The sequence below is a fragment of the Chenopodium album genome, chromosome 4 (assembly GCF_948465745.1).
Source record: "Chenopodium album chromosome 4, dcCheAlbu1.1, whole genome shotgun sequence".
Lineage (NCBI taxonomy): Eukaryota > Viridiplantae > Streptophyta > Magnoliopsida > Caryophyllales > Amaranthaceae > Chenopodium > Chenopodium album.
In genome coordinates, this window is record NC_137837.1 from 52,747,223 (window position 1) to 52,774,622 (window position 27,400).

The window sequence follows — 27,400 nt, forward strand, 5'->3', positions numbered from 1 at the left end:
GTAATTATGGGTAGTACTTTTTAATTTTGTCAAGGTTCGTCATGTTTGAGAACTCATAGCCATCCATGTCAGTTAGTTTTGCTGCACCTCCTGATAGAATTGTTTTGACAATATAGGGTCCGGACCAATTAGGCCTAAATTTACCTCTTGGATCCACAACATTTTTCCTTAATTCTTTAAACACCTAGTCTCCTACTTTGATGTTTCTCGTCTTGACCTTCTTATTAAAATGTCTAGCCATACGGGTTTGATAGGGATAAGATAGGTCGTTAATCTACTACCCTAACCAAATTAATCGTTTATAATACCTAAACCTACACTAAACTAGTTAGTGGCAAGTAAAGGGTCGAACCACTAGGGAAGCACGCTAATTCAACATCAAATATCACTAATGCAATAGTGAAAAGGGGATTGTTTTTGTTGGTTTTGTTGAGTAAGAACACTAAAACTACAAATAAGCAAGAAAATGATGATTGAAATAATAGAAAGTGACGCTAGGGATACGGGGGTGTCCAATATGATTAGAAAGAGGAGAATAATGGTGATTATTATGAAACATATGCCAAAGAACACAAGATTATACCTAAATAATTCATTCTCATGCAATAGTCTAGGCAAATCAATGAAAGAGGTCTACACTAATAAGGATCATTCTCATGCATCCTATTAGTTACAATCAAATCAAGAGAATAAAGAAGCACAATCCATAAAAACTCCACTTTAATAACTCATTATCATGCAATCATTAAAATAGAGGTGATCCTAATCTAGTTCAAATCACTTTCATGCATTTAATCTAGAAAACATCAAATAGAGTGCAACAATAATCCCAAGCTAATAAAAATCATGTCTTTCATCAATATATGGCATAAGTTCAATCCAACCATCATCATTCATCCAATATCAACTCATATCTTCCACCCCCCTTCCCCTAGCCAAAAGACTAGCCAAGAAAAGGGGAAATGAACATGATATCAAAACTAGAAATAAACTCAAGAAACTCAAAACAAAACATGATTAAAATCAATGAAATCAATAACAACTAGATGAACTAATAAGATTAATAACAATAAACAACAATAAAACAAATAAATAAAACTTAAGGAAAGGAGAAAAGATTACTAAAGAAAGGATTAATGAAAGATGAAAACTTTAATTCTTGCTTGATTGAAACTTAAACTTGAGCAAAATTGAATCTTGGAAGAATATTAAGCCATAATCTATTTTCTCTCACTAAAAATTATCTAGTCTAACCCTAAGAGAGAGAAGCTCTCCTCAACTAAAAATTATGAAAAATAAAAATAAAGAGCCTCATTTTAATTCCCCACAAAAATGGGTATTTTTACTTAGTTAAATAAAAGAAAAATAAAAGAGAACCAAAAGAAAAGAAAATAAAATAAAGAAAAGAAAAGGAAAAATAGAAAAAGAAATAAAATAAATAAAGAAAATAAAACCCATTTTTTTCCCCCCAAACCGTCAGCCTCCTCATCTTCTTCTATTTCAATTTTGCTGCTTTTGAATCATCATCACCACCGTTTGTTCCTCTTCATCAATTATCACCAACCATTTTCATCTTCAATCATCACCGCTTATCATCATCATCAATCAATAAGCTTGAAATCAGACCGTTCGATATTAATGAACACCTCCATTCACGTGCAAATCACGTGAGAATTGACAAAGATAAGACCCACAACGGAGCGGCCGATTCGAACCTTAGAGCGCCCGCTCTGAAGGGTATGAAAATTAGGGCTGATTTAGAGCTTGCGACTGGGCTTTGGTGGCTCTGATTAGAGGCGCTGCTGCTGTGTATGGCGGCTTTAATTCGTGGCTGACGATGGTTCTGGGTGGTGGTGATCGGAGGAGGTTTGGTGGTGTATTGGTTGCAGTTGGTGCTCAGTTTGATTGGCTGAAGGTGGTGCGCGAAGGTGTTGTTGATGCTGCAACTGCTCAGACTTGTGGTGGCTGTGAGTGGTTTCGGCATTGGGTGAATTGTGGGCTGCAATTGTTGTTGTGGTTTTGGTGGCTGACGGAGGCTGTGGTGCGTGGTGTTTGTGGTGTTAGTTACATTGCTGTTGTTGTAATTTGGTGGAGGTGGTTGAGGGGGTTGTTCAGGTGTGCAGATTTTGGGTTATTGGTGGGCTGAATTGGGGTTATTGGTGGGCTGCTGGTGTGAATTGGTGAAGGGGCATTGGTTGGTGTTGTGGGTTGGCTGTTTTGCGTGAGGGACCAGGGGAGAATTGGTGGTGATGCTGGCGGATTAGTGGTTGATTGTGGTGGCTGTTGAGCAGGGGATTGGCAATTGAAAAGCTTTGACTTGGACCTTGAACACGAGCCTACACACAAATAAACCCGAGGATAAAAGGGTGAAACTGAGACAAATAAAATAAAATAAATAAAAAGGAAATAAATAAAATAAAATAGAAAAAGAGAAGTAACACGAAACTAATAAAAATAAATAAATAAAAGTAAAATACAAATAAGAGAAATAAAACTAAAACTAACAAAGACATAAAACTATACAAGTAAATAAAATAAACTTAAAACTAATTAAAACTATGAAATTAACAAAGAAAAGGAACGAAATAAAAAAAATCGAAAGCAAATAAAATATGAAAATAAACTAGAAACTAATTAAATAAAGAAATTAAATTCAAACATACTAAAACTAAGAAATAAACTAGAAACTTAATTAAAAAGAAAATAAGAGAATAAAAGGGAAAATAAGGGAAAATAAACATGAAAATGGCTCTAAAACTACTCCCCAAGAGTGACGTAAATGTCACTCATCAAATTAAAATAAAATAGAACTAAGTAACCCGAACACACCTACAACCAAAAACCGACACGAGGATAGAACAAAATATAATAAAATAAAATGAAGTAAAAATAAAATAAAATTAGTAAAACAAAATAAATGACTAAATTAAAACAAATAAGAAAATGTGAGAAACTAGGAACTTATTATATAACAAGAACTAAAAACTTAAAATATAAACATAAAAAAAATAAATAAAATAAGCTAAAAACTATTAAAAACTACTAAAATACATAAATAAAGATAAGAGATGAGAATAAGCAAATAATAGAAATAAAGAACAGAAAGAGCTAAATTATTTGAAAATAAGCCGGAAAATGACTCAATAAACACCCTAGAAGTGACATAAAAGTCACTTATCAAACTCCCCCAAGCTAACCTTTTGCTCGTTGTAGGGAATACTTTCAAGCGTTAATCCCACTAGCTCGAACCCCACTGTGATCATACACTAAAGTACGGTGGCGTCCAAAGGGGAAGAAGATAGAACAAAAGATTCGCCAACAAGTTTTAGGAACTTGTAAACCGTTCACAAGGTGAAGGTTACACCCCTTAACGATCCAAGAGATCGTCAACTCCATAAGGTCTAGAACCAAATAAGGTTTCGGGGATGAAGGTACAAATCCAACCTAAAATAGATTGAACCTGCCCTAATAATAGGCCTCTACTTTATTCTGATCGTATTCATGTGCGCTTTCTAATTAACATGCAATCATTAGGATTAACCCTAAACCTGTTTATCTATGTTGGTTGAATATTAATGCACAAACAAATCTATTATTGGCGATCACTTGAATTTATAATCAAATTAACCATAACAAGATTATTAATTATCTTATTAAGTGTGATTACAAGTACTAATTCCCTTTAAACATACGTAAAAGCGTGATCAAGCAATAAAAATAAATATCAAACAACATAACAAATAATCAATATCATGAATAATAATTAATAATCATGACAATAAAATTATAATCATCAAAATAATAATAATAATAATAATAATAATAATAATAATAATAATAATAATAATAATAATCATAAATTATAACAATTATAATCATAATCATAATCATAAATCATAATTAAAATAATCATATTAACATTAAAGCATAATAATAGCAAGATCCTAGGCATGATACTAAAAAGATTAATAACAAACCCTAGCATGTCACTAAACAATAAAAATCAAGTCTTTAACCCTAACATGATACTAACAATCATAAATATTAGGAAGAACATAGGAAGCATCGCAGGAATCATAATAAACATATTAAAATTACCCTAGACATGAAACTAGGAATCATAATAACAATTTAAGCATGATTTCTACATCATAATATCAATAAAAACAAATAAAGTACTTACTTTGATGCCTCGTCCCTTATTCTAATAACAAAATACACACGTTAGTAACTTCAAGGAAAATAATAATCAAAACAATTAAATTAAATAATTGAAAGAGAGATTTTGGACCAAACCCTCAGAAATTAAACCTTTCACGTCTAGGGCGAAGGCAACTTCGAATATGGCTAGGTGTATCTAAGTCTTGCGAATGCGGAATTTTGTTTGAGAAACAAAGTTTGGAAGAAAGAAAGAGAAAGATGAATGAAAGAGATGAATGAATTAAAGAATAAGAATGAAAACTTGTGAATGAAGAGAATTGGTGAATTGGTGAATGAAAACGGAGTTTTTAATACGATGTTTATAGAGAAAATCAGCCAAAAAGATAAAATAAACAAAACAGAGTCTAACGCATAGAAAACAGAGCTGGCGCCACCCTTAGCTATCTGGCGCCAGGCACCAACACTAGCGCCAGGCGCCAGGCCTGGTTCCAGGCGCCAAGGCCTGGGGTTAGGCGCCAAGCTTATTTCCAACGCGTTTTCGAAAATCAGATAAGTTTACCGTACTGGAGGATAAAATCATATAATTTCCTCGAAAATGCTATTTGATTTTTATTAAAACTCTGAAAAGTCAAAAGTCAATTTATCAATGCTAATTGAATTAGGAATGAAAAGAACCTTCTAGAAGATTCTAGAAGACTAAAACCATTCCTAATTGCATTAGGAATGATAAATCATATTAGGCCCTCCCCAAGATCATTGGGCCGCATATAAGGCTCAAACCGGGCCCAGTTTAGTAAATTGGCCATAATTTCCTCAATATTCATCGGAATTGGGCTTATAATATATCGTTGGAAATCTCTTTGCAAGCCCCATCCAACTACATTAATATTGGACCCATATCATGGACCAACCAAACTGGATTGCCTATTTTCTTAAAATAAGTTTTCAAAAACAGAGAGAAGAGAAGAGAATTAAAATTATCCGCAACACCAGACTTTCCACACTTTCACTTCATTCGATAATGATTCGACGCGAAAGGTACTCATCACTGGGTTTGGTTTTGGGGAGACACAAATGGGTGTCTACAGAAGCCCCCACTTTGAGTGAGTTTGGAGAAATGCAAGTTTCGAAAACAAAAGTGAAAGTAGCGATAGGGACGGAGAATGATTCAAAATGTTCTGCGATCCTAAATCACTCTTGTAACGCCGGTACATGAAAAATAGCGTTAGTTAAACAGATAAAAGAGTTAAGAAACGCGTATCTTGCACCGTCGAGCACACGTCTCTGAAAATAACCGATTGTTGCCGCTTTACTGTTGTTTTTGCTGTTTTGATGAACTTCTGCAAGCTAGAGAATGTCATCCCACTTGAAAACTGCTACGCCCGTAACTGCTTCCAATATGGAAGATTGCTTCGCCTGAAACGATCCTCCTCCGCTATGATAATATTCCACGTCAAAGGGAATACTATCAAAGATTGCTTCTCTTGAAACAATCCTCATCCGCATTATGACCATCTTCCATGCCTAAGGGAATATGATCGAAGACAACTTCGCCCGAAATTACCTCCAGCTGTTTATGACAACTCTCCGCAAGCTAGGGAATGTCGTCGAAGATATCCTCACTTGAAGTCATCCTCATTTGATGCGATAATTTTCCAAAGGAAATTACCGAAGATCCACGCCTGTCGATCTTTAAAAGTTCGCCTAAACTTTGCTTACGCTATGCCTGTACATCGGTGCTTCTGTTGCTTTGAACCTGTATGTCGGTGCTCTTTGCTTTTGAACCTATATGTCGATGCTTTCTTGCTAATGAGCCAATGCTTAGGCGCTTTAAGCTAAGTGAAACGATCTCTTATCAGGTCGATCACTTTATGTAATCAAGCCGATTACTAAATCATGTCAAATTGCTTAGAGGGGCTAACTGGCGTACCAAGGAACCCAAAAATATGTTGCAGAAAGCTTGCACAACGTCAACAGGTGGCTGGGTGCTCTGGCGCCACTGAAAAACCATCAGCGCCACCTATTTAGCTTCAGCGCCAGGCGCTGATATTAGCGCCAGGCGCCAAGCCTAATTTGTAACGCCAATGCATAGGGCTTGGCGCCATCACGGGGATTTCCTTAAATACCCCTTTCCTCTTCATTTTGCTGGCTGCTCGTCGCGATTTTGCTCGAAAAAAGTCCGAAAACTTCAATTGCTCGGTTCTTGCTCGTTTCTCAACCGAATTTGCTCAAATTTGTTGCAAATCAAAGCTCTTTTCATCTATTTTCCTGATCTATGTAAGTTTTCTTCAAACTCACATCAGTTTTTATGAATTCTTGGCATGTTTATTCACGAATTTCATGAAAATTCGAAACTTATAATGCTCAATTTTCTTTGTTTGTCATGTTTTATGCCATGAAATTGCTTAATTATGTTTGCATATTGCCTTGGGAGTAATTTGAGACTTGTTAGACTCAATTTGGTGAAGAAATGAGCAATTTGCCATTGTTGGACCTCTTAAGGTCGTGAAGAACAATGTGACTTGTTCTTGATGTTTTTGCAAGCAATTCTTGTCCAATTTGTCACAATAATTGCTATAGTGTTGCAAGAAATTGTTTGATTGCTTGAAAAATGTTGTTATGCTCAATTCGAATTTGTGCTCTGTTTTAGTACTACGTACTCTGTTTTTGCGAACATAGTATCATGCGGCTAGGCGAACATTAGATACTATAGTACCTTAATTTATGATAATTTTGCACAACGTAGCATGGCTACACAGCGAGGCTCGGGTTCACGGTCCCGAAGCACTAGACGGGAGCATGAGCCTGTGGAGGACGATGCCGAGCTGTCCACTTTGCTTGATCGACTTCCGGAGTGGGATGATCGGACCCTGTTCTTCGCCCCTGTCCACCACATTTCTGAGAGGGTGAGACGGGGCATCGCGCCCGGGAGGACGCGGCATCACGGCTCCGGCTGTGATGGTTTAGGCGATTTGTACAGGATGTATATCGCTAGGGATCTTGAGACGAGGCTCCTATGGGAGTCTTGCGGACTAGCTACTCTGTTTGAGACCTCCGAGGCTATGATTGCCACCAGCGGGTGTCACCATGTAGTGCGCACCTTGGTGGAGTTATTCTGGGACACCACCAACACCTTCCATTTCCCCTGGGGCGAGATGATGGTCACCCCTACGGACTTCATTCTCATCACAGGACTGGAGTTCACTTCTGTGCCACTGCCGTTTGACAGTGGAATTGACGTATTTTCTTTGGAGGTCGAGGAGCTGTTAGGGCCGATCACTATTCGGGCCCGAGCTGAGATCGAGACGACTCAGTTTAGCGATAGGGGAATTCGCCGCTCGACACTGGCAACGGCTCTTGATGACGATGCGACCACTCGAGAGCAGCGGGTGCGCATCTTTGCGCTGATGTTGTTGTCAGGGATATTCTCCCCTGACAAAGGTAGTAGGGCATTGCTTTACTATCTTCCTGTTGTCCGTGATCTTCACCGGATCGGGACTTATGACTGGGCCAGCGTGGCCTATGCTGACTTCGTTCGTGCGCTGAGGGACTCGTGTCGACACCGGTCCTTTGGGACGAACGTCGCTTTGTCTGCCTTTTGGAAAGTTGTAGAGGTAAACATTATTCCCTATAAAGTTTAGCTCTACATATTAGTTAGCAATTACTCACACTTTTAACTCCTTGTAGATCTGGTTCTACAAGTACTTTCCTTCTGCTGCGCCGGCGAGACCATCGCCGCGGGGATTTCCAGTGAGCGCCTCTTGGGGCGACCATCATGTGGATATGTCTACTGCACATGTCTAGAACTGGATCATCTCGGTACGACTTTTATTGTTTATTTTGCTTTTCCGCGGTGCTTTAGATATATTATTGCCTGATTGATGCTCTTTATAGGGGCCTGAAGTGGTATACCGGCCGTGGGGCGGTTGGACAGTCCCTAGGTTAGCCGCACAGTATTCTGCTGAGCGTCGCTATTTTCTGGGGACTTATAGAGCGATCGCATACTTAGGAGAGAGGGTTGCTAGACATCATTTTTCTGATGTCTTCGTCGTTCCTACTGCTCCACCACGTCATATGTTCGTCGAGGCGCGGTTGTCGAGCATGTCTGAGGGAGCTGGTACCCCTTGGAGGTCCCATGTGATCCTCGGGCGGTGTTATGCTGAGGAGCTACTACCTTTGTTAGCTCCAGCCCCCGTACCGGCTCAGGATGTGAGCGTATGATTTTTTTCAGCTTTTACTTTCCATTAAGTAGCCCCCAAGTAATGTTTTACTGATTTTTTTTCTGTTTTATCAGGACGGTGTTGCTGAGTTCGTGCCACCCCGTATGTCCATCCACTACCAGGGGATGTACGGGCCAATCGAGGAGATGATTCCTCCGGCTCCTGAGGGCGAGCGCTTCGTAGAGCGGTCGATTCCTCGCCACCAGACTCGAGTAAGCCTAGTTTTTTTCAGAATTTTGTGTTTATATATCATGCATATTTACTAACTTATATTTATGACATTTTTCACGCGAGGTGGTTTTGGTGATGGCACGATGCATAGATGCCTTCCGGAGCCAGCTCGTCCGGATGAGGAATGCGGCCACTTGCCGTCGGGATGACGTCATCCGAGAGGTAATCTTTCTTTACTCATTATTTTTGCATCGCTCCTTCAATTTTACCTTGTTTCTGATTTAATTCATTTTGCACGCCAAGCCTATTGCTTCTCACACCCGCACGAGACCTGAGGGGCGGAGGGATCCAGCGAGGTCTAGCTCGAGACGTCGTCGCACTTCGTTAGGGGGTAGAGGTGGTCGCTCTGAGGATGCTCGTGCTGACGTTGCAAAGGGCTCGGGATCTTCTTCTGAGGGTCCTCACGCTGCACCGGTAGGAGAGGCTACCTCGGCTTTCAGAGGTGATGGGATATACGAGATAGGCTCGTCATCGCAGCAGCCTCCGCAGCCTCAGCCTCAGGTTGATCCCTGCTGGAGTGTTTCCACATTGAGTCTTCCTCCCCCTACGGAGACTGGAGCTGGAGCTGGAGCTGGTGGAGAGGTGACTCCTCGTACGGCGCATTTTTATGATATGATGGGCATACGTCCTCCGGCGCCGTAGTTGTTCCTGTGTATATTTTATTTTGACTTTTCCTAGAACTTTTCCTTAGACTCATTATTTATAGACACATTTTCTATATTTATGTTATTATGAGTTTATTTGATTGTTGTTATTATGAGTATGTTAGTGTGTGCAAGAAAAGTGTGACAAACAATTTTGCGCAAAAAAAATTTCGTCATTTCTATTATTGATGGAGGGTATCCGACTCTCTCCCCCAAAAAGAAAAAATAAAAAGGAAAAAATCGAATAAAATGTCGGGTGTTTGGAATTTAAAATAAAGTCCAAAAAAGAATAATAATAATTAAAAATAATAGCTATTTTTAATTAATTAAGAAAAAGGGTAAAAAAGATGTTTAGGAAAAATAAACGGAGCCATAAAGTCATTAACCGACTCGAGTTTAATATTAAAAACGCAAGTTAATCACGCGCGCCTTCTGTGACAACTTGGCGCCAGGCGCTACACTTGGCGTGTGGCGCCAAGCGCTGGTAGCTGGCGCCAATCACGGGGTTTTGACGCCAATTGACGCTGATACCGTATTTCATTCTGATTAAAAATCTTCGCAATTTGTGTATAAATAGCCCCCTGCCCAGCCGATTCTTCTCATAATTCCAGCGAATAAAATAATTCTCTTCTTTAGAAAAAACAATAATCATGTCTTTAGTCACCAAAACCTTCACCCAATACACTCATGAATGGTGTCGATCTCTTAATGCTAGAGACAGAAAAGAATTAGATTTATTTCACTTGGGGGGAATTTATGGCATCAAATGGGTAGATCTTGACCTAGACTTCATACATACCGCTTTAGAATTTTGGAATGTTGATACTCATTGTTTCAGAATAGGGTATGACGAGATTAGCCCTTTGCCAGAGGAATTTGGTGCTATTTTAGGCTTCCCTGCAATAGACCTCATAGTAATCCCTAGAGTAGATGCATACTATTATAAGGATTTTGAGCGCTTCTTTAATTTAAAAGAAAAGGATTTATCAAAAATAGTGGATGGCAACATAGTTAACTTGAAAGAATTCGCGCGCCATTATTTTGATAAACCTCTTTCTGAATCTTTTCATATATATCAAAGAAGGGCGTTCTTATTTTGCATGCTTAAACAATTCTTTCTTAGTAGTGGTAAAAATAATGAAGGTCAATCAATTATAACCACTATACTAGAACAAATTGAATCAGGGAGAAATCCAATGCCATTAATAGTTAGAGAGACTATGATTAGTCTAGATGAATTGAAAAGGGACCCTAAAGCACCTTTTCGCGGCTCTCCAATTTTACTACAGGTAGAAAAATAATATTTTTAATTACAGAAATCAAAAAATATATTTTTGTATTGTAATAATAATTTACTTGCATTGCAATATTTTACAGATGTTGCTAATGGAAAGGCTAGGATTAATTAGCCTTCCGGACGATATTGAGAAGTATACACCCAATTGCTTTGTGAGAAGGAAGAAACGTTTCCCTAAGATTGGGCGCCAAGGGTGGAGAAAAGTCTTCGAATCACGTGATTTTGCTATCAAGTGGGTCGTCCCATGGTGGAAAATAGAAAGGATGGTTGGTGTCAACAAGCAACCTTTCTGCCGTCTTCCCAGCTTGTCTCGTGTTACTTATTATTATCCTTGCAGGGTAAAAAGACAATACGGCTTGCTTCAGAATATTCCTTCCGAGGATCTTCGTCCTCCCTTTAAGTACCCTATTTCCCAAGAAGTAGACAGATTTGATGCTTACTGGGGTGCTAGACCTTTATGAGAAGTGATTACCCAAAAGGTTCCTCCTTTCTTGCCCAATGATGTGAAGAAGTGGTTGTTGAAGAAACCTTTGAAGGATTCGAATAAAAATCAGGGTAAAACTGATGTGAAGAGTCGTCTGGGTGACAGGTTGATTCCTGCCAAGGAACGCCTAGGTGCAAGAATTGAATTTAAAACACCTGCAATGCCTAGGAAGAAAAATGCTACCAAAGATAAAGGGAAAAGGAAAGCTAACACCACAGATAAAAAGGCTTGGGTGGAAAAGAAGCATGGAGTGTTAGCTGAAGGGGAGACTATCTACTCCAAAATTGAATGTAGGTCCTCTAAAGGGTGCCTACTAGCTAAGGTTATGGATGAAGAGGAGGAAGCAGACAAAAATTGAAAAAGGGCTAGAAAGGAAAAGACAGATTAGGAGCATTGCTTATCCTTCAATTTATTAGACTTATATATTTTTTTATATTTTTTATTTAAAGTTAATTTATTTCAGCCTTATTTAAATTCCATCAATAATGTAATTTTATTTTATTAATGAAATTTCAGCTTTTAATTAAATTGTTTACTTTAAATTTATTTTATTAAAGCAATGAAAACCGAAAAAAATTAATTTTCCAGAAATTCTTCGAGTACGGAAGTCGAAAATTTTCTGAAAAACACCGAAATTCGCCCAGAGTTTATTTCCGAATTGGCGCCAGTTATTGGCATTTGGCGCCTGTAATTTGAGTCTGGCGCCAGGCGCCAGTGTCATCGGCTGGCGCTGATGATTGTTGGCTGGCGCCAGGTTCTTTTCTGCGATGCTGATAATTCGCCGATCTTCTGTTGAATTTTTAATTAATTCTGGAATGCGGAGATGTCGAAAAATAAAGTGGCCGCACCCGTAAAGGGTTGTCTACGTATCATTTCTTAAGGAATCAGGCCGAACGTAGCTCTCTTGAGTATCCTACTCAAGTACTTATGGGTAGTATTTCTTAAGTTGATCAAGATTTGTCATGTTTGAGAATTCATTGCCATCCATATCAGTTAGTTTTGCTGCACCTCCTGACGTACAGGATTGTTTTGACAATGTAGGGTCCAGACCAATTAGGTCCAAATTTACCCCTTGGGTCTAAAACATTTTTCCTTAGTGCTTTTAATACCAAATCTCCTACTTTGATATTTCTTGCCTTGACCTTCTTATTAAAAGGCCTAGCCATACGAGTTTGGTAACACTGAGTGTGATGTAGAGCTTTTAGTCGTTTTTCGTCGAGTAAAATCAATTCTTCGTATCATGCCCTAGTCCATTCAACTTCATCTAGTTTACTCTCTAACGCGATGCGTAGAGATGGTATTTCCAGTTCGATAGGTTGTACGACATCCATTCCATATACTAAAGAAAATGGCGTATTTCCTGTTGATGTAAGGATTGACGTGCGGTAACCCCATAATGAAAAGTGAACTTTGTCAGGCCAATCTTTATAATTTTCAGTCATTTTCTCGATGATAGTCTTTAAATTTTTGTTAGCTGCCTCGACTGCTCCATTTTCTTGAGGTCTATAAGGGGAAGAATGATGATGTTGAATGCCGTAATTTTGTAGCAATTCTTCACATTCGGCTTGAAAGTGAGTTCCATTGTCACTTATCATTTCATGTGGGACTCCGTATCGGCAAATAATATTTCTCTCGATAAAGAGTGCTACATGTTTTGTAGTGAGTTTAGTGTATGAATGCGCTTCGACCCACTTTGTGCAGTAATCAATTGCTACTAGAATAAATTCATGGCCTCACGTTCCTGGGGGAGTGATTTTGCCAATGATGTCAATTCCCCATGTAGAGAACGGCCATGGGGATGTGTAAGTATAGAGCAAAGATGGAGGGACATGTTGAAAATTGGCGTAAATTTGGCATTTAAGGCATCTTTTTACATATTGATGGAAATCCCTATTCATTGTAGTCCAATAATATCCTTCTCGCATTATTTTCTGGACTAACATTTTGCCGTTTACATGAGTGCCACAGATTCCTTCGTGAACTGTTCTCATTGCTCTTTGTGCATCCATCTTTCCTACACATAAGAGAGCTCGACCTTTAGGTACCCTTTTATGTAGCTCGTTGTCTATGAGTACGTATTGGGAATCCAAAAGCCTCAATGCTCGTTTTGCTCTTTTGTCAGCATGAGGAGGGTATTCTCCATTGGTGACATAATTGAGTATGTCCGTGTACCACGGTTCTTCTTCTTCTTCTTGGACTAAGTCGTCGTCTTCTATAGCCTGGATATATGCTGGTTTGTGCCTTTTTTCTATAGTTAGAGGCATTTGCTCGATTTCCGTGGGAATCCTAACCATTGAGGCTAATCTTGCCAAAGCATCGGCAAATTGGTTTTCCTCTCTAGGTAGATATGTATATTCTACCTTGTCTAATTGATTAGTAAGAGTTTCTAGATAGGTTTGATAAGGGGCTAGACTTTCGCTCCTTACCTTCCACCTTTTAGATATCTGATTGATGATCAAAGAAGAGTCTCCGAATATCCTTAACTTCTTTACTCCCAATGCCAAAGCTGTTTCAAGGCCTACCACGCATGCTTCATATTCAACAGCATTGTTGGTAACGTCGAAATCAAGCTTTATTGAGATTGGAACGTGCTCTTCTTTAGGTGATACTAGTAGTACTCCAACGCCACATCCTTTTTGGTTTGAGGCTCCGTCGAAATACAAGGTCCAAGTATCATCTTCAGTAACCATTAGGTCTTCATCTGGAAATTCGTTGTCTTGTATTGGCGTCGAGTCTTCTATTGAAAAATCTGCTAGAAAGTCTAACACCACGGATCCTTTAATAGCTTTTTGTGGCATAAACCTTACATCGAACTGGGCTAGATTGACCATCAATCTTGATATGCGTCCATTGAGTGTAGATTTCTCGAATAGATACTTGAGTGTATCTAATCGGGAGACTACGAAAACGGTATGCACCAACATGTAATGTCTTAACTTAGTTGTGGCCCACACCAAGGCGAGGCACAATTTTTCGAGCGGTGTATAGCGTGTTTCGTATTCGAGCATCTTTTTGCTTAGGTAATAGATTGCGTTCTCTTTGCCTTCTACCTTTTGACTCCCATTGTCTCTTTGGTAACCGTCAAATATAACCTAGGAGGTATTTTCTGGGAAGTGCTGGTGCTAATATGGGAGGATTTGCGAGATAGGCTTTGATCTTTTCAAAGGCTTTTTGACACTCGTCATCCCATATTACTGGTACATTCTTTTTGAGCTTCTTGAAGATTGGTTCACATATTGTCGTCAGTTTTGATATGAACCTACTTATGTATTGCAATCGGCCAATAAATCCTCGAATCTGTTTCTCAGTCTTGGGTGGTTGCATTGACATGATTGCTTTAATCTTGGTTAGGTCTACCTCTATTCCTCTAGAGCTTATGACATATCCCAAGAGCTTGCCTGAGGTGACTCCAAAAGCACATTTTGATGGATTCAACCTCATGTTATATTTTCTTAGCCTTTCGAAAAATTTCCTTAAGGCTAGTTGATGTCCTGGATGGTCTTTTGATTTTACAATCATGTCGTCGACATATACTTCGACTTCTTTATGCATCATGTCATGGAGTAAGGCAGTTGCTGCACGTTGGTAAGTAGCACCCGCGTTTTTCAATCCTAATGGCATTAGCGTGTAGCAGTAAGTGCCCCATGGTGTTATAAAAGTTGTTTTCTCCATGTCTTCTTCTGCCATGAGAATCTGGTTGTAACCTGCACACCCATCCATGAACGAGAGAAGTGCGTGATTTGCCGTGTTATCTACCAGAATATCGATGTGTGGCAAACGGAAGTCGTCCTTTGGACTTGCCTTATTTAGATCTCGATAGTCGACACACATCCTTACCCTTCCATCTTTCTTCGGAACTGGGACGACGTTGGCGACCCATTCGGGGTATTTGGATACCTTGATGAAACCTGCAGTTATTTGTTTTTGAACTTCTTCTTTTATTTTAAGTGCTACGTCGGGTTTCATTCGACACAACTTTTGTTTTACAGATTTCATTCCTGGAATTAGTGGTATAGAGTGTTGAGCTATTTCTCTATTAATGTCTGGCGTATCTTCATATGACCAAGCAAATACATTGATAAATTCTTTAAGTAAGTTAATTAAATCGGTTCTTTCTTGTTTATTCAATGTTAATCCGATTTTAACTTCTCTTTTATGAGTTGAATCATTCGAGATATCAACTATTTTAGTCTCTTCAATTACTGGTGTTTTCTTTTCGAGTGTTTCCATTGCTTTAATAATTTCTTTGTCTTTTTCATTGTTAGTTAAGCAATGCTCGTCATCTTGGGTTAGAGAAGAACACGAGAAGTAAGGAGAATGAGAAATATTATTGTACTCTGAGATCATTACATCAAAGAGTGATATGTCCTCAGGGACTGGATCACTGACTATCCTAGGAGAAGCAATAGGAGGGGGAGGTTCTAAAGGGAAAGACTCTAACTCGGACTTTGACTTAGACGACTCTTCAAACATCGGTCCTTGCCCTGTCGTGACGGATATCTTCCTTCCGCTTGGAGTAGTCACCTTGATAGTCTTGCGCCACCCTTGTAGTGATCCTTCAGATGAAGTAATTAGCTTCGAGGGATCGAAGCTTTCACTTTTTAGGACTGTTTGAATGAGCGAGGAGTTATCCTCTTTATAAGTAAGCCCATTCTTTTCTCGCCCAAACAGTAATCCCATGACGTTAAAGTCAAAGCATGGGGGTGCTTTCTCCTTGTGGACGGGAGTTGGGATTTCATCAGTGAAGTAGCAATCCAAGAAAATCTCGAATCCCGATTGTCGTATGTCGTTTACAATAAATGGCTCGGGAAATTCATGGCATGGATAGTCCTCTCCTTCTTTTATGAACTGACCATTAAGCGTAAGGGGCTACTGATCCATTGGAATTGCTTTCTTTTGAATGCAAGCGTCCCTACGTGCTTTCAACTTTTCCTGGGCTCGCTTGAGATCTTTCTGAGTCGGTTCGAAACCAAGTCCGAAAGTGTTTAACTTAGGGAGGCCAGGTAACTCCAGCGGTTTTACCGTTCCTTTCTTCTTCCCATGGGTCATTCCAGGAAAGTGTCCTTGTTTCTTCAGCATGGCATTGACAATCATGTTTGAATGGGGGTCATGGCAAAGAGGGGTCCTTTCATCCTCCTGGATTAAGGAGACTTCTTCGTTAAAGCCCCATAGGTCTTCATCATCCTCGTCGTGTTCCACATTAACAATTGGATTTTCTATAGATTTGATTCTCATTGGCGAAGCATCGATGGTGATTGGAATTCCTCCAACTATAGCTTTCACTTGTTGGTGGAGAGATGAAGGGACGGCCTTTAGATCATGAAGCCAAGGGCGTCCCAACAATAAGTTGAATGAAGCTTTGATGTCTACTACTTGGAAAGTAGTAGCATGTTCTATTGCTCCTGCCGTTACATTTAGGGTAATCTTGCCAAGAGCTTGACGACGAGTGTTGTCGTAGGCCCTTATTCCTTGTATAGACGGAGTTAAATCTTCGTCCCTTATGCCGAGGATCCTTGCGCTTCTAAGTGGACAAACGTTGATGGCTGATCCATTGTCTAAAAGAGTCATAGGAACATTATTCCTCTTGCAAACTACTGTGAGGTTTAATGCCTTGTAATGTTTGTCACCTTCTGGACATAAATCTTTGTCAGAGAAGGTGATCAAATTAATCGGGCTTGGAGGGTCACTTGTGAGGAAGTTGGCTAATCCCTCAGGATTAGTGTCAGAGTCTATCCCAATTTTGTCCAAGGCATTCATTACAGCCAACCTATGTTCTCGAGATGTTGCCAGAAGTTTCCATACATTCATCTCAACTTTTGTCTTTTTAAACTACTTAACAATGTCATTGTCTTCGATGATAGGTATGGGAACTTGTTGTATGGTTGGTATAGGTTGTGTTGAAATGGGAGATTGCATTCTCCCAGATATTGTGAGGACGTCTATCGATGAGTTTTCTTCAGCCCAAATGTCATCTGTGGTGTATGACACAGAAGGCGGAAGTTCTACTAAGTCCTTTAGATAGACATCTTCTTCATCATTGTCCCAAACTCCATTAATGGTTGCATCTTCTTCTTGTTGGACTTGGACTAAATTCTTTTCATCAATCATTTTCTGTACCAAATCCTTGAATTTGAAATAGTTTTCTATAGTGTGACCCCCTGATTGATGATACTAACATAATACCTATCTGTCCTTTTCAATGATTCAAATGGTGTCGGTTCGAGAGGTTTGATTTCGCCACTCTCGGAGAGCATTTCGAACATTTGCGCATATGGGATCCCGATTGGAGTGTAGATTCTATTGCTCTTCTTGGGTCTCTTAGTGACTTGTAAGGGAAAATATTTTGCCTCATAAGTCGTTCTCACTGGTGTGGATTCTCTTTTAGGTTCATCTTTCGGAAGTGGAAGCTCATCATATTTCTTATGGAGTTCGTTCATAACTTTGAGAGCTTCACGTAGTAATTGCGATACCTCCCTCATAGTCAGTGTGAGCAATTGTATATCATCTTTATTCGCCGGTTCTGGAAGGTTATCCTTGACATCGAAAAAGATCTCCTCTTCTTTTTCTATGGCACTGATTTCTTTGACAGGTCTAATGAGAGAGGATGGGTCAACCTCGTTTTCCTCATCGGAGATAGCCAGAGTATGAGCTAGAGGTGCATTGTCAATGCTTGGCTTCTTACTGGCAGGGGGCAACAGCAGTTTGTTGTTGTCGATCAAGTCTTGGATAACTTCCTTAAGCTTCCAACAGTTTTCAGTAAGATGACCCCTACCTTGGTGGTACTTGCAGTGTGCATTGGGGTTCCAATTAGCTGACCTCTTCTCAACTGGCACTAGTAGAAAAATGTACATTTGCGTCGCCATATTTGCGTCACTCATTCTAAGGAGCGAAGCAAATGTTAATTTTTACCATCCTTTTAAGTTACTTGCGTCGCATGTTATTAAAGAACCGACACAACACTCAAGTGCATTTCAGCTTTCTCTCATTTGCGTCGCTCTTATTTATTAAAGCGACACAATTAATAAACTTATTTGCGTCACTCATTTGTTAACAAGCGACGCAAATAAGTGATTAAGTAAATTGCGTCACGCTTTTACTACATGAGCGACGCATATGAGCTGTGTACAATATCATAAACAAGGTTATTTGCGTCGCTTTTTTATAATAAAGTGACGCAAATAACTCTTTTGGCTTTAGGTTTTCTGCGTTTTTTTACCTTCGCCTACATTCACTAATCAAAAAGAAAAAAAACAAGAGTTCTTCAATTCCAGTGAATTTCTACAGCAAAACACCCACAAATTCGTCTCTGAAACCCAACAAATTAGGCCAAAAAACTGCAATTCCCCAGCAAATTTAACATCTAAATTAAAATTGCAGTCAAGTTGAAGCAAATTCGAGCAATTTCGAGCAAAAATTTAGACCAAAAACCCCAAGAAATTCGAACCCTTAAACCCATAAAAATTGATTGTTTCCGACCAAAAATCCCCCATTTCGAGCAAAAAATCAACTCAAACGCATTTCGGAATGATAGGTTTGATCCTCAGTCGTATGTTCAGTCCAAATGCTCTCTTAATGAGAAGGTAATTTGATTTTGTGCTTAATTTGTGTTTAAGTTCTTTAATTTTGTTCTTAATTTGTGTTCATTTCTGTTGAAATTAAAATTTCGAGTTTGTCAGAAATTGGGATTTTCTTGTTTTTATTTATTGTTGATTATTTGAAATTAGAAGAAAGAGAGGAATTTTAATTTATTTTCAATTAATTTTTAGTTGATAATGAAGAATGAACAAATGATAGAATGATGATTGATGGATAGTCTAAATATAGGAGGAGTGCCGAATTGCCGAATTTAGTAGGCTTATTGCTGAGATTATTGGATGGGAAGGGGGGGGGGCTTATCATCTCCTTCAACTTCTTTGTTTCTCCGGTAATCATAATTTGCTATTGTACATGCACACCAGTCTTTTTCTTTTTCTGTTACACTGCAGTCTTTTCATGTAATTTTATCCTGTTGGTAAAATATGTTAGGCAACTTCATTCATATAAAACTGCTGTATTCCTGCATGATTCTGTAACTCTGAACCCAACTTTACCACAAGCAAACAGTTATATTGTTGAAACTTTTCAATCAACACACTTTGTATATGTAGTTGTAGCCCTTGCGAGTTGCCACTTTAATCATTTTATAAAAATTCTTCATGTTGATTGCTGACATATATTTTACATCTGTTACTCATTGCAAGATCAGGCATCATGTATGTATTTCTTTTAAGGCTTTTCTGGTCTGATGCATGGGACTAGTCTTCCAAGGTTCTCATCACTTAATAATATTTGTTGTTTGATTGTTGTGGATTCTCAGGTGCCATTGCTGGCCCAATCAAACCCTAGCGGTGCACAGAGACTACCGCCAGGGATAGTTGCTTCTAAGTTAGATCTCTATCTCCGTAGACTATGGGGTCTTCCTAGTGAGGTATGTGAACATACTATAACAAGTCTCTGAAATTTCTTCTCACATACACCTTACTTTTAAACTGTCTTCTGTTATGTAGAACCTCCTCTTTTAATCACTATCCTTGATACTTGTTGGACAAAAAGTCTTTACTCTGTTTCCCACATTACACTTTTCGGGTTAATAGGGGTCTGAGTAATGATGTAAAGGAAAAAAAATAAGCAAGGGAACTGTAATTTTAAACATTTATTTATGTACTTTTAAGGTTTCTTGATAAATTGCATTATCAGCACAAAGACTGAGTTTTATTCATTTTGATAATAGAATTTTGAAGTTTGAATATAATACTGGTTCAAAATGGCTTCTGCAGGATCTGAAAACCAAGCCTAAGTATCTAGTGACCTTCACAGTTGGCTTAGATATGAAAGAAAATATTGACAAAGCAGTTAAAAAGGTTTCTTTCTAGCAATTTCAAGTCCTTTATTACTGCTAACATCATCTTTGTATTAATTATATGCTCTTTTATCCTTGCACAGTTCTCAGACAACTTCACTATTCTGCTCTTCCATTACGATGGTAAGACGACTGAGTGGGATCAGTTTGAGTGGTCAAAACGTGCTATCCATGTCAGTGCTCGAAAACAGACGAAATGGTTAGTACTCTTGTTTTAAGGCAATTGGGTCAGATTAATTATCAATTTTATCATACTGATCCGTTCTTTCATTGTATGGTTAAAGGTGGTATGCAAAACGATTTCTACATCCTGACATTGTGGCACCATATGATTACGTATTTATCTGGGACGAAGATTTGGGAGTGGATAATTTTGATTCTGAAAAGTTAGCACTCTTTCTGCATTATATCCTCTAATGTCTTGAGCTATTCAGTACAGAACTTTTGTCATTTATTTTTTGTTGAATTTTCAGATACGTTGATTTGGTTAAGAAACATGGTTTGGAAATTTCACAGCCTGGTGTGGATCCTAATAGTCCGTTTACATGGCAGATGACAAGGAAAAGACATGACAGTGAAGTTCACAAGTAATAACTACTAATGATGTATAATTTATGCCCAGTGACAGGGTAAAGTCGTATCCCCTAATCAAAAATAATTACCTAATTCACTAACTAAAGTAGATAGGGAAGTAGGGTCGATCTCCACAGGGAAACAAGTCTTTTTACTCCTAACTAAATATTATAATCTAAATTATTTAAGTAACCAATATTAAAAGTTGAATATGAAACTAAACTAAAAAGAGTAAGAAAAGGGAGAAAATAATATATAAAAGGATCTAGGGCATAGGTTCACCAATAAATAATACTCCGGGGTAAAATAGGGTAATCAATCATTGACATTGCATAAATAACATGATTAACAGGCTCTCGCAATTTACTAGATCTAAGTTCCTATTGAAAATAGCCTTTAATATTAAATTAACATCTGCTCGATTCATCAATTCAATATTGCTAAACATTCACAATCAAATTACATCTGCTCGATTCATAATCTAATTGCAAAGAATTAAAACAATTCAATAAGAAATTATCATGCAATATCAATAATCAACAATAACAAATTATCCCTTCATATTAATTATGGATCCCCATAAACCCTAGAATTAAATTACTCAAACATAATAAAACTAAACTAAACAAAGCAATTAAATAAAGCATAATAGAAAGAGATTTAAGTAAGAGAGAGGAATAGTTACCAGAGTAAAGGAGATAGAGTATGGAATAAACCAAGAGTTGTAGAGAGAGAGAAAAGTAGAGAGAGAGAGAAAAGTAGAGAGAGAGTAAGAGAGAAAAGAGATGATCTAAGGAAAATTGTCTCACACAATGATCCAAGACAACTAAAACTAGCTCCACAAAAGAGTATTTATACTAATCTACGAAACCTAAGCTAAAGCAAATAAAACGAACGCTTAAACCGACTTCCGGAAACACGCGCCCGATCGGGCAAAGGGCCGCCCGATCGGGCGCGCCTTTTTCCTCGACTTCATAATCTGGGCATAACTTCGACAGGCCTTTTTCACTTGGGCTGAATTTTTCTTTTCTTAATTTATCTTGGACTTGCAACAAAATTAATACTCCAAACAAACCGAGCCCTTAATCACCGAACCAAATTTAATTAGCTCGACCTTGGGCTTCAAAAACTCGTCATAAGGTACGATCATCTCTAATATTTTCATAGTGGCTCAATAAGCTCGGGAATTGTCATAATTCTTCAAATTCCTACAAAATAATACCAACTCTACAAAAACGCTAGAAAACGTATATTAGTAATAAAAATAGCTCCGTAGAGCCCAAATAAGCACAAATATGACCGTGGGACGGGGAATAAATATATATATAAAATAGACTCATCAAACTCCCCCAAGCCAAACCTTTGCTTGTCCCTAAGCAAAGCAATGAATAAATAAATCAATACTTCACCCCAAAAACAATTTAAATTAACAAATATGATTTAAGGTAAATCTGACAAACATGTATCAAAGTCAACCAATCAAATCCATCCAACTACCAATCTTCCCTAACAATTGTCAAATAGAGCAAACCACAAAAGCATATAGAATTCAAGACTAGTGCTCACACACTCAACTCTCATTTATGTGGCGAGTAAAAGATGTACTCGATCGCTCTCCAACCACCCCTTTAATGTGAACAATGCCCTCCCAACTCACACTCTCGTGTGTATAAAACAATGAACGCTCAATCCTACTAGTCGACTCGAAATATGCCAAATCATAACTTGCATTGATAAACAACACTTTCACATTCATATAATTCTATGCACAAAGGTCAGAAGGTCTTTAAAGCTTGTAATGTAAGGCTAGGGTAAAGGGTAGGATAAATTTGGGTACAAGTGAGAGTAAAGCTATGCTTAAGGGAGCAAATCCTAATAAAGCCCATGATCAAAATAAATAATGATCAACATCTCCTACGTAACCAACTCTAACATCAACCAAATATACTCCAATCATAATAAATAAATCCAACTTTTACAATTTCACTCATAAAAATTAATAATGGAGTAATAGAGCGAATAAACAAACTTTATTTTCCAAACTTGAAATTTCCATTGAGGCTCAAAATTATTCTTTACAAACCTCCAACTAGAACATTTGAACATTTCTTTTTCTTTTTTTTTCTTTTGAAGTTCGCTTATTTTTTTCATAATATCATGCTTTATTTTTTTTCAAGAAAATATGACTCTCAAACTCATCAAAAATAAACATGAACAATCAACAAAACTACTTCTCAAAATCCCACCCAAATTGTGCAAATAAATAGCACACTACAAACTCCCTCACCTCACTCACTAATAGCTCCCCCAAGCTAAGCTTGGGACTAGTAACCAATGGGGCAAAATAGGCTTGTAATGTGGCTAATAAACAATAAAAAGTCAAGGCAACAACATGGGTAGCAAGAAGGGAACAAATGTATCTACAATATCTGGAGGCTACCTAAAAGAACAAATGCCTTCGTCCTCCACAATGTGCATAATAATGAATCATATAAATATTACTAATAGTAGCAAACCAATACTAAAATTCATTGACATACCAGGAAAAATGGAACTTTCACACATTTCCTAACCAAATCAACTAGTCAAGCACTATATTCACAAGTAGTTGGACAAAATTGACGCATGTTAAGGTTTCAAGACAATCAAACATCAAATCATGATCAACTAATCCACAATGCCCATCATCAAGTACCAAGAATCAAAACAAATTTTTCTCAAGTACGGGGCACAGGGAAGCATGATTTATAATTCATTGGAACAAAACTAACCTAAGAAATTAATAAAATCTATACTAAGAAAAATAAAAATAAAAAAGAGAAGAGAGAGAGTGAAAGATGTACCTTACGAACACGAGAACCTCCCCCCAAGCTAAATCAGACAATGTCCTCATTGTCTTAAAGGGAAGCTAGTAGTCAAGGTGACTACTCTTCATCATCACCACATCAATGTCACCAAAGCCTCGAGGATTGCAATGCATCTCTTTGGAACAAAATTGGGCAAGAAAGAAACAAAGTGTTAGTGGAAAAAAGTTCAAATTTGAGTCAGGTGCACTATTCTGATCATAACTTTTGATGTATAAATGATAATACAGTGATTCCAATTGAATTGGAAACTAGACTTGAAGAGATTTCCAACGACAGGTCACACGCAAAAATCAGATAATAAACGCAAAAGTTATGGCTTGTCGAAGTTGACTAAGTTTGCTGACGCGTACGCGCGCCCGATCGGGCGAGCTCTGCCCGATATATCTTTTCCTTAACTCGATTTGCGCCCGATCGGGCAACCTCGCCCGATCGGGCGAAATTTGCTCGAGTTTCTGACTGCACTTGCGCGCCCGATCGGGCGACTCCGCCCGATCGGGCTAATTAAGGCTCGATTCCAGCTCTCTTCTCGCGCCCAATCGCGCAAATTTGCCCGATCGGGCGAGTGGAGGCATGAAATTTAACCCTCCTTGCGCGCCCGATCAGGCGAGCTTCGCCCGATCGGGCGCGAGCCCAGTCGTTTCCTTTGTTTTTCTTCGTCTTCAATTTCTTCTAAGTCTTTTGACCTCTTAAACCTATACCTGTACAAAAACACACTCCCACTAATATAAGATATACTCTCCTCTACCTCTCTAAAACAAAACAAAAAGAAAACACACAAACAAATAAATAAATAAAAAACTAAATAAAAAAAACAACAAAATACGGGTTGCCTCCCGCAAAGCGCTAGTTTATCAAGGTCTCGCTCGACCATACTCCTTCTCTCAATCGGAAGAATTCAATGCCTTGAGTAACTTATCAAACGCTCCTGTAAACATTTCATTAAGCACTATATAGGGCTTAATAGCAAGCACATTTATCCCTACAAAGAGAAAGTTAGGAGCACATAAAGAGAACTCAAGGTAGAAAGAAAAATCAAAAGAGGGAGATGAAAATACACCACAACCTTCTACTTCCTCCGCTAAAAATTTAGAATTAATAGAACGAACATGGAGGTAGTCATTGTCTTGATCTTCCAATAATGACTTTAAAATTTTACCCTCACAAATAACCTCATCATCAACAAAGGAATTATCAACCACCGTTTCTACAACTAATGATTTTTCAATCACCGATTCGTCAACCAATGATTTTTCAACCACAAATTCTATAACCGACGGTTCTTCATCCTCAATAACATTCATATTATTATAGTGTCCGTAGACTTTTTCATCAAGATCCTTCCAATAACTTTCATTAGCAACTAATCGTTTCCGAATATGATCATATGTATATGGAAAGACTCTAAAATCATCCGGAGCACGCACAAAAAACTCACTATAAGGGCATTTAGGATTTTCATGACAAAGACGTTGACAACTACAGTAGTTAGGTGCTGCATAAAAATTATATAATTCTTGTAGTGACATAAGCATGGATATTTTCAAATCATAAAAAAAAATAAAATTAAAAATTAAAAAAAAAAAATAATAATAAAAAAATAAATTAAAAATAATCTAGACTCTAATAATAATTAGAAATAAAAATAAAACCGTTTCCCCGGCAACGGCGCCAAATTTTGACAGGGTAAAGTCGTATCCCCTAATCAAAAATAATTACCTAATTCACTAACTAAAGTAGATAGGAAAGTAGGGTCGATCTCCACAAGGAAACAAGTCTTTTTACTCCTAACTAAATATTATAATCTAAATTATTTAAGTAACCAATATTAAAAGTTGAATATGAAACTAAACTAAAAAGAGTAAGAAAAGGGAGAAAATAATATATAAAAGGATCTAGGGCATAGGTTCACCAATAAATAATACTCCGGGGTAAAATAGGGTAATCAATCATTGACATTGCATAAATAACATGATTAACAGGCTCTCGCAATTTACTAGATCTAAGTTCCTATTGAAAATAGCCTTTAATATTAAATTAACATCTGCTCGATTCATCAATTCAATATTGCTAAACATTCACAATCAAATTACATCTGCTCGATTCATAATCTAATTGCAAAGAATTAAAACAATTCAATAAGAAATTATCATGCAATATCAATAATCAACAATAACAAATTATCCCTTCATATTAATTATGGATCCCCATAAACCCTAGAATTAAATTACTCAAACATAATAAAACTAAACTAAACAAAGCAATTAAATAAAGCATAATAGAAAGAGATTTAAGTAAGAGAGAGGAATAGTTACCAGAGTAAAGGAGATAGAGTATGGAATAAACCAAGAGTTGTAGAGAGAGAGAAAAGTAGAGAGAGAGAGAAAAGTAGAGAGAGAGTAAGAGAGAAAAGAGATGATCTAAGGAAAATTGTCTCACACAATGATCCAAGACAACTAAAACTAGCTCCACAAAAGAGTATTTATACTAATCTACGAAACCTAAGCTAAAGCAAATAAAACGAACGCTTAAACCGACTTCCGGAAACACGCGCCCGATCGGGCAAAGGGCCGCCCGATCGGGCGCGCCTTTTTCCTCGACTTCATAATCTGGGCATAACTTCGACAGGCCTTTTTCACTTGGGCTGAATTTTTCTTTTCTTAATTTATCTTGGACTTGCAACAAAATTAATACTCCAAACAAACCGAGCCCTTAATCACCGAACCAAATTTAATTAGCTCGACCTTGGGCTTCAAAAACTCGTCATAAGGTACGATCATCTCTAATATTTTCATAGTGGCTCAATAAGCTCGGGAATTGTCATAATTCTTCAAATTCCTACAAAATAATACCAACTCTACAAAAACGCTAGAAAACGTATATTAGTAATAAAAATAGCTCCGTAGAGCCCAAATAAGCACAAATATGACCGTGGGACGGGGAATAAATATATATATAAAATAGACTCATCACCCAGTTATCTTCCTTTGCAACAGAAGCAGGATTTCGATATTAATTACAAAAATATTGATCTGAGTTGTTTCTTGGGTGCACTTTGTAGGAGCACAGAGGAGAAACCAGGATGGTGCAAGGACCCACATTTACCCCCATGTGCTGCGTATGTGAACTCTTTACTAATCTTAAGGAGCAACCTCTTTTTCTATCAAATCCTGCAGACGTTAACTGATCTTATTATGTGAATTTTAGTACATAGCAAAGGTGATGATTCATCTTAAGGGAAAGAGAGGGTGTCTAAATTTGAGGGACAATCATGATAAATTTTGAGGACTGCACAATAACCCAAGGTAGTTTTATGTTTGGAATTTTAATAGACATCAAGGTGAGGATTCCTTTCTTATTTCGGCATGTATGGTTATGATCTTTTTGCTGTATGTAGAAAGACATTTGGGGATGGAAGTAAACTGATGGGATGTGTAATTCATTTTAGGATATGTATGAAGGTGCTAATTGTCTATTTTGGGAATTGATACAAACAATCATTTTGATTCCATGAAACAGTAAGCTGGTTACTAAGGATGATGTCAAATTTGTGAGTGTACTGTAGTTTCTTGGTAGAACCTTACTAGGTGGCATGTTATTTCACCCAAATTTATCATTAGTTTCATTCTTGTCGGATGCCATTCGGCCATTCCTCATCAAGCTAACTGAGAAATATGATAAAAAAAATTGTTCTTGAACCCCCATAAAGAATGAGTTAATTATTGGGGCTTTGATCACTAGAGTTAGACAACTTCAACAGCTAGGTTTGGTCATTGATAAGCTGGGAATGACAGGAGTAACAAGTTCATTCGATGTGAAGCTGTAGAAGGTACTGACAGCAATAGAAAAAGAGAGCAAAGACATGGATTAGTATAAGATCTAAATTCCATGTAGTGTCCTCAACAATTGGGTGGACGTGAGTGTAGCTACTACGTCATGCGTTATATGTACGAAATACTTGAACATCACCATAGCAGTGAGGATCTTATTCAGGTATGAGTTGTCAAATATTTCATTTTTGTTTGAT

At 37.9% G+C, this 27,400-nt stretch overlaps 1 protein-coding gene across 1 annotated transcript; it reads left to right on the forward strand.

Annotated features, from left to right (window-relative positions):
• The first annotated feature begins 1,837 nt into the window (after window positions 1–1,837).
• LOC145627917 (uncharacterized) lies at window positions 1,838–26,573 on the forward strand. Its single transcript, XM_081680258.1, has 8 exons — window positions 1,838–2,115; window positions 19,063–19,174; window positions 19,394–19,504; window positions 19,854–19,937; window positions 20,020–20,135; window positions 20,221–20,322; window positions 20,410–20,523; window positions 26,435–26,573. Exons 1-8 carry the CDS (start codon window positions 1,838–1,840, stop codon window positions 26,571–26,573), a joined length of 1,056 nt encoding a protein of 351 aa, XP_081536384.1.
• The last annotated feature ends 827 nt before the right edge of the window (window positions 26,574–27,400 follow it).

What these genes read in the sequence shown, in the direction of transcription:
- LOC145627917 (XM_081680258.1), top strand. Translation starts at nt 1,838, where the DNA reads ATGGTTCTGGGTGGTGGTGATCGGAGGAGGTTTGGTGGTGTATTGGTT. An exon ending in TGGTTGAGGGGGTTGTTCAG is followed by an intron (nt 2,116 to 19,062) that starts GTGTGCAGATTT and finishes AAAATATGTTAG; the next exon opens with GCAACTTCATTCATATAAAA. An exon ending in GATAATTTTGATTCTGAAAA is followed by an intron (nt 20,323 to 20,409) that starts GTTAGCACTCTT and finishes TTGAATTTTCAG; the next exon opens with ATACGTTGATTTGGTTAAGA.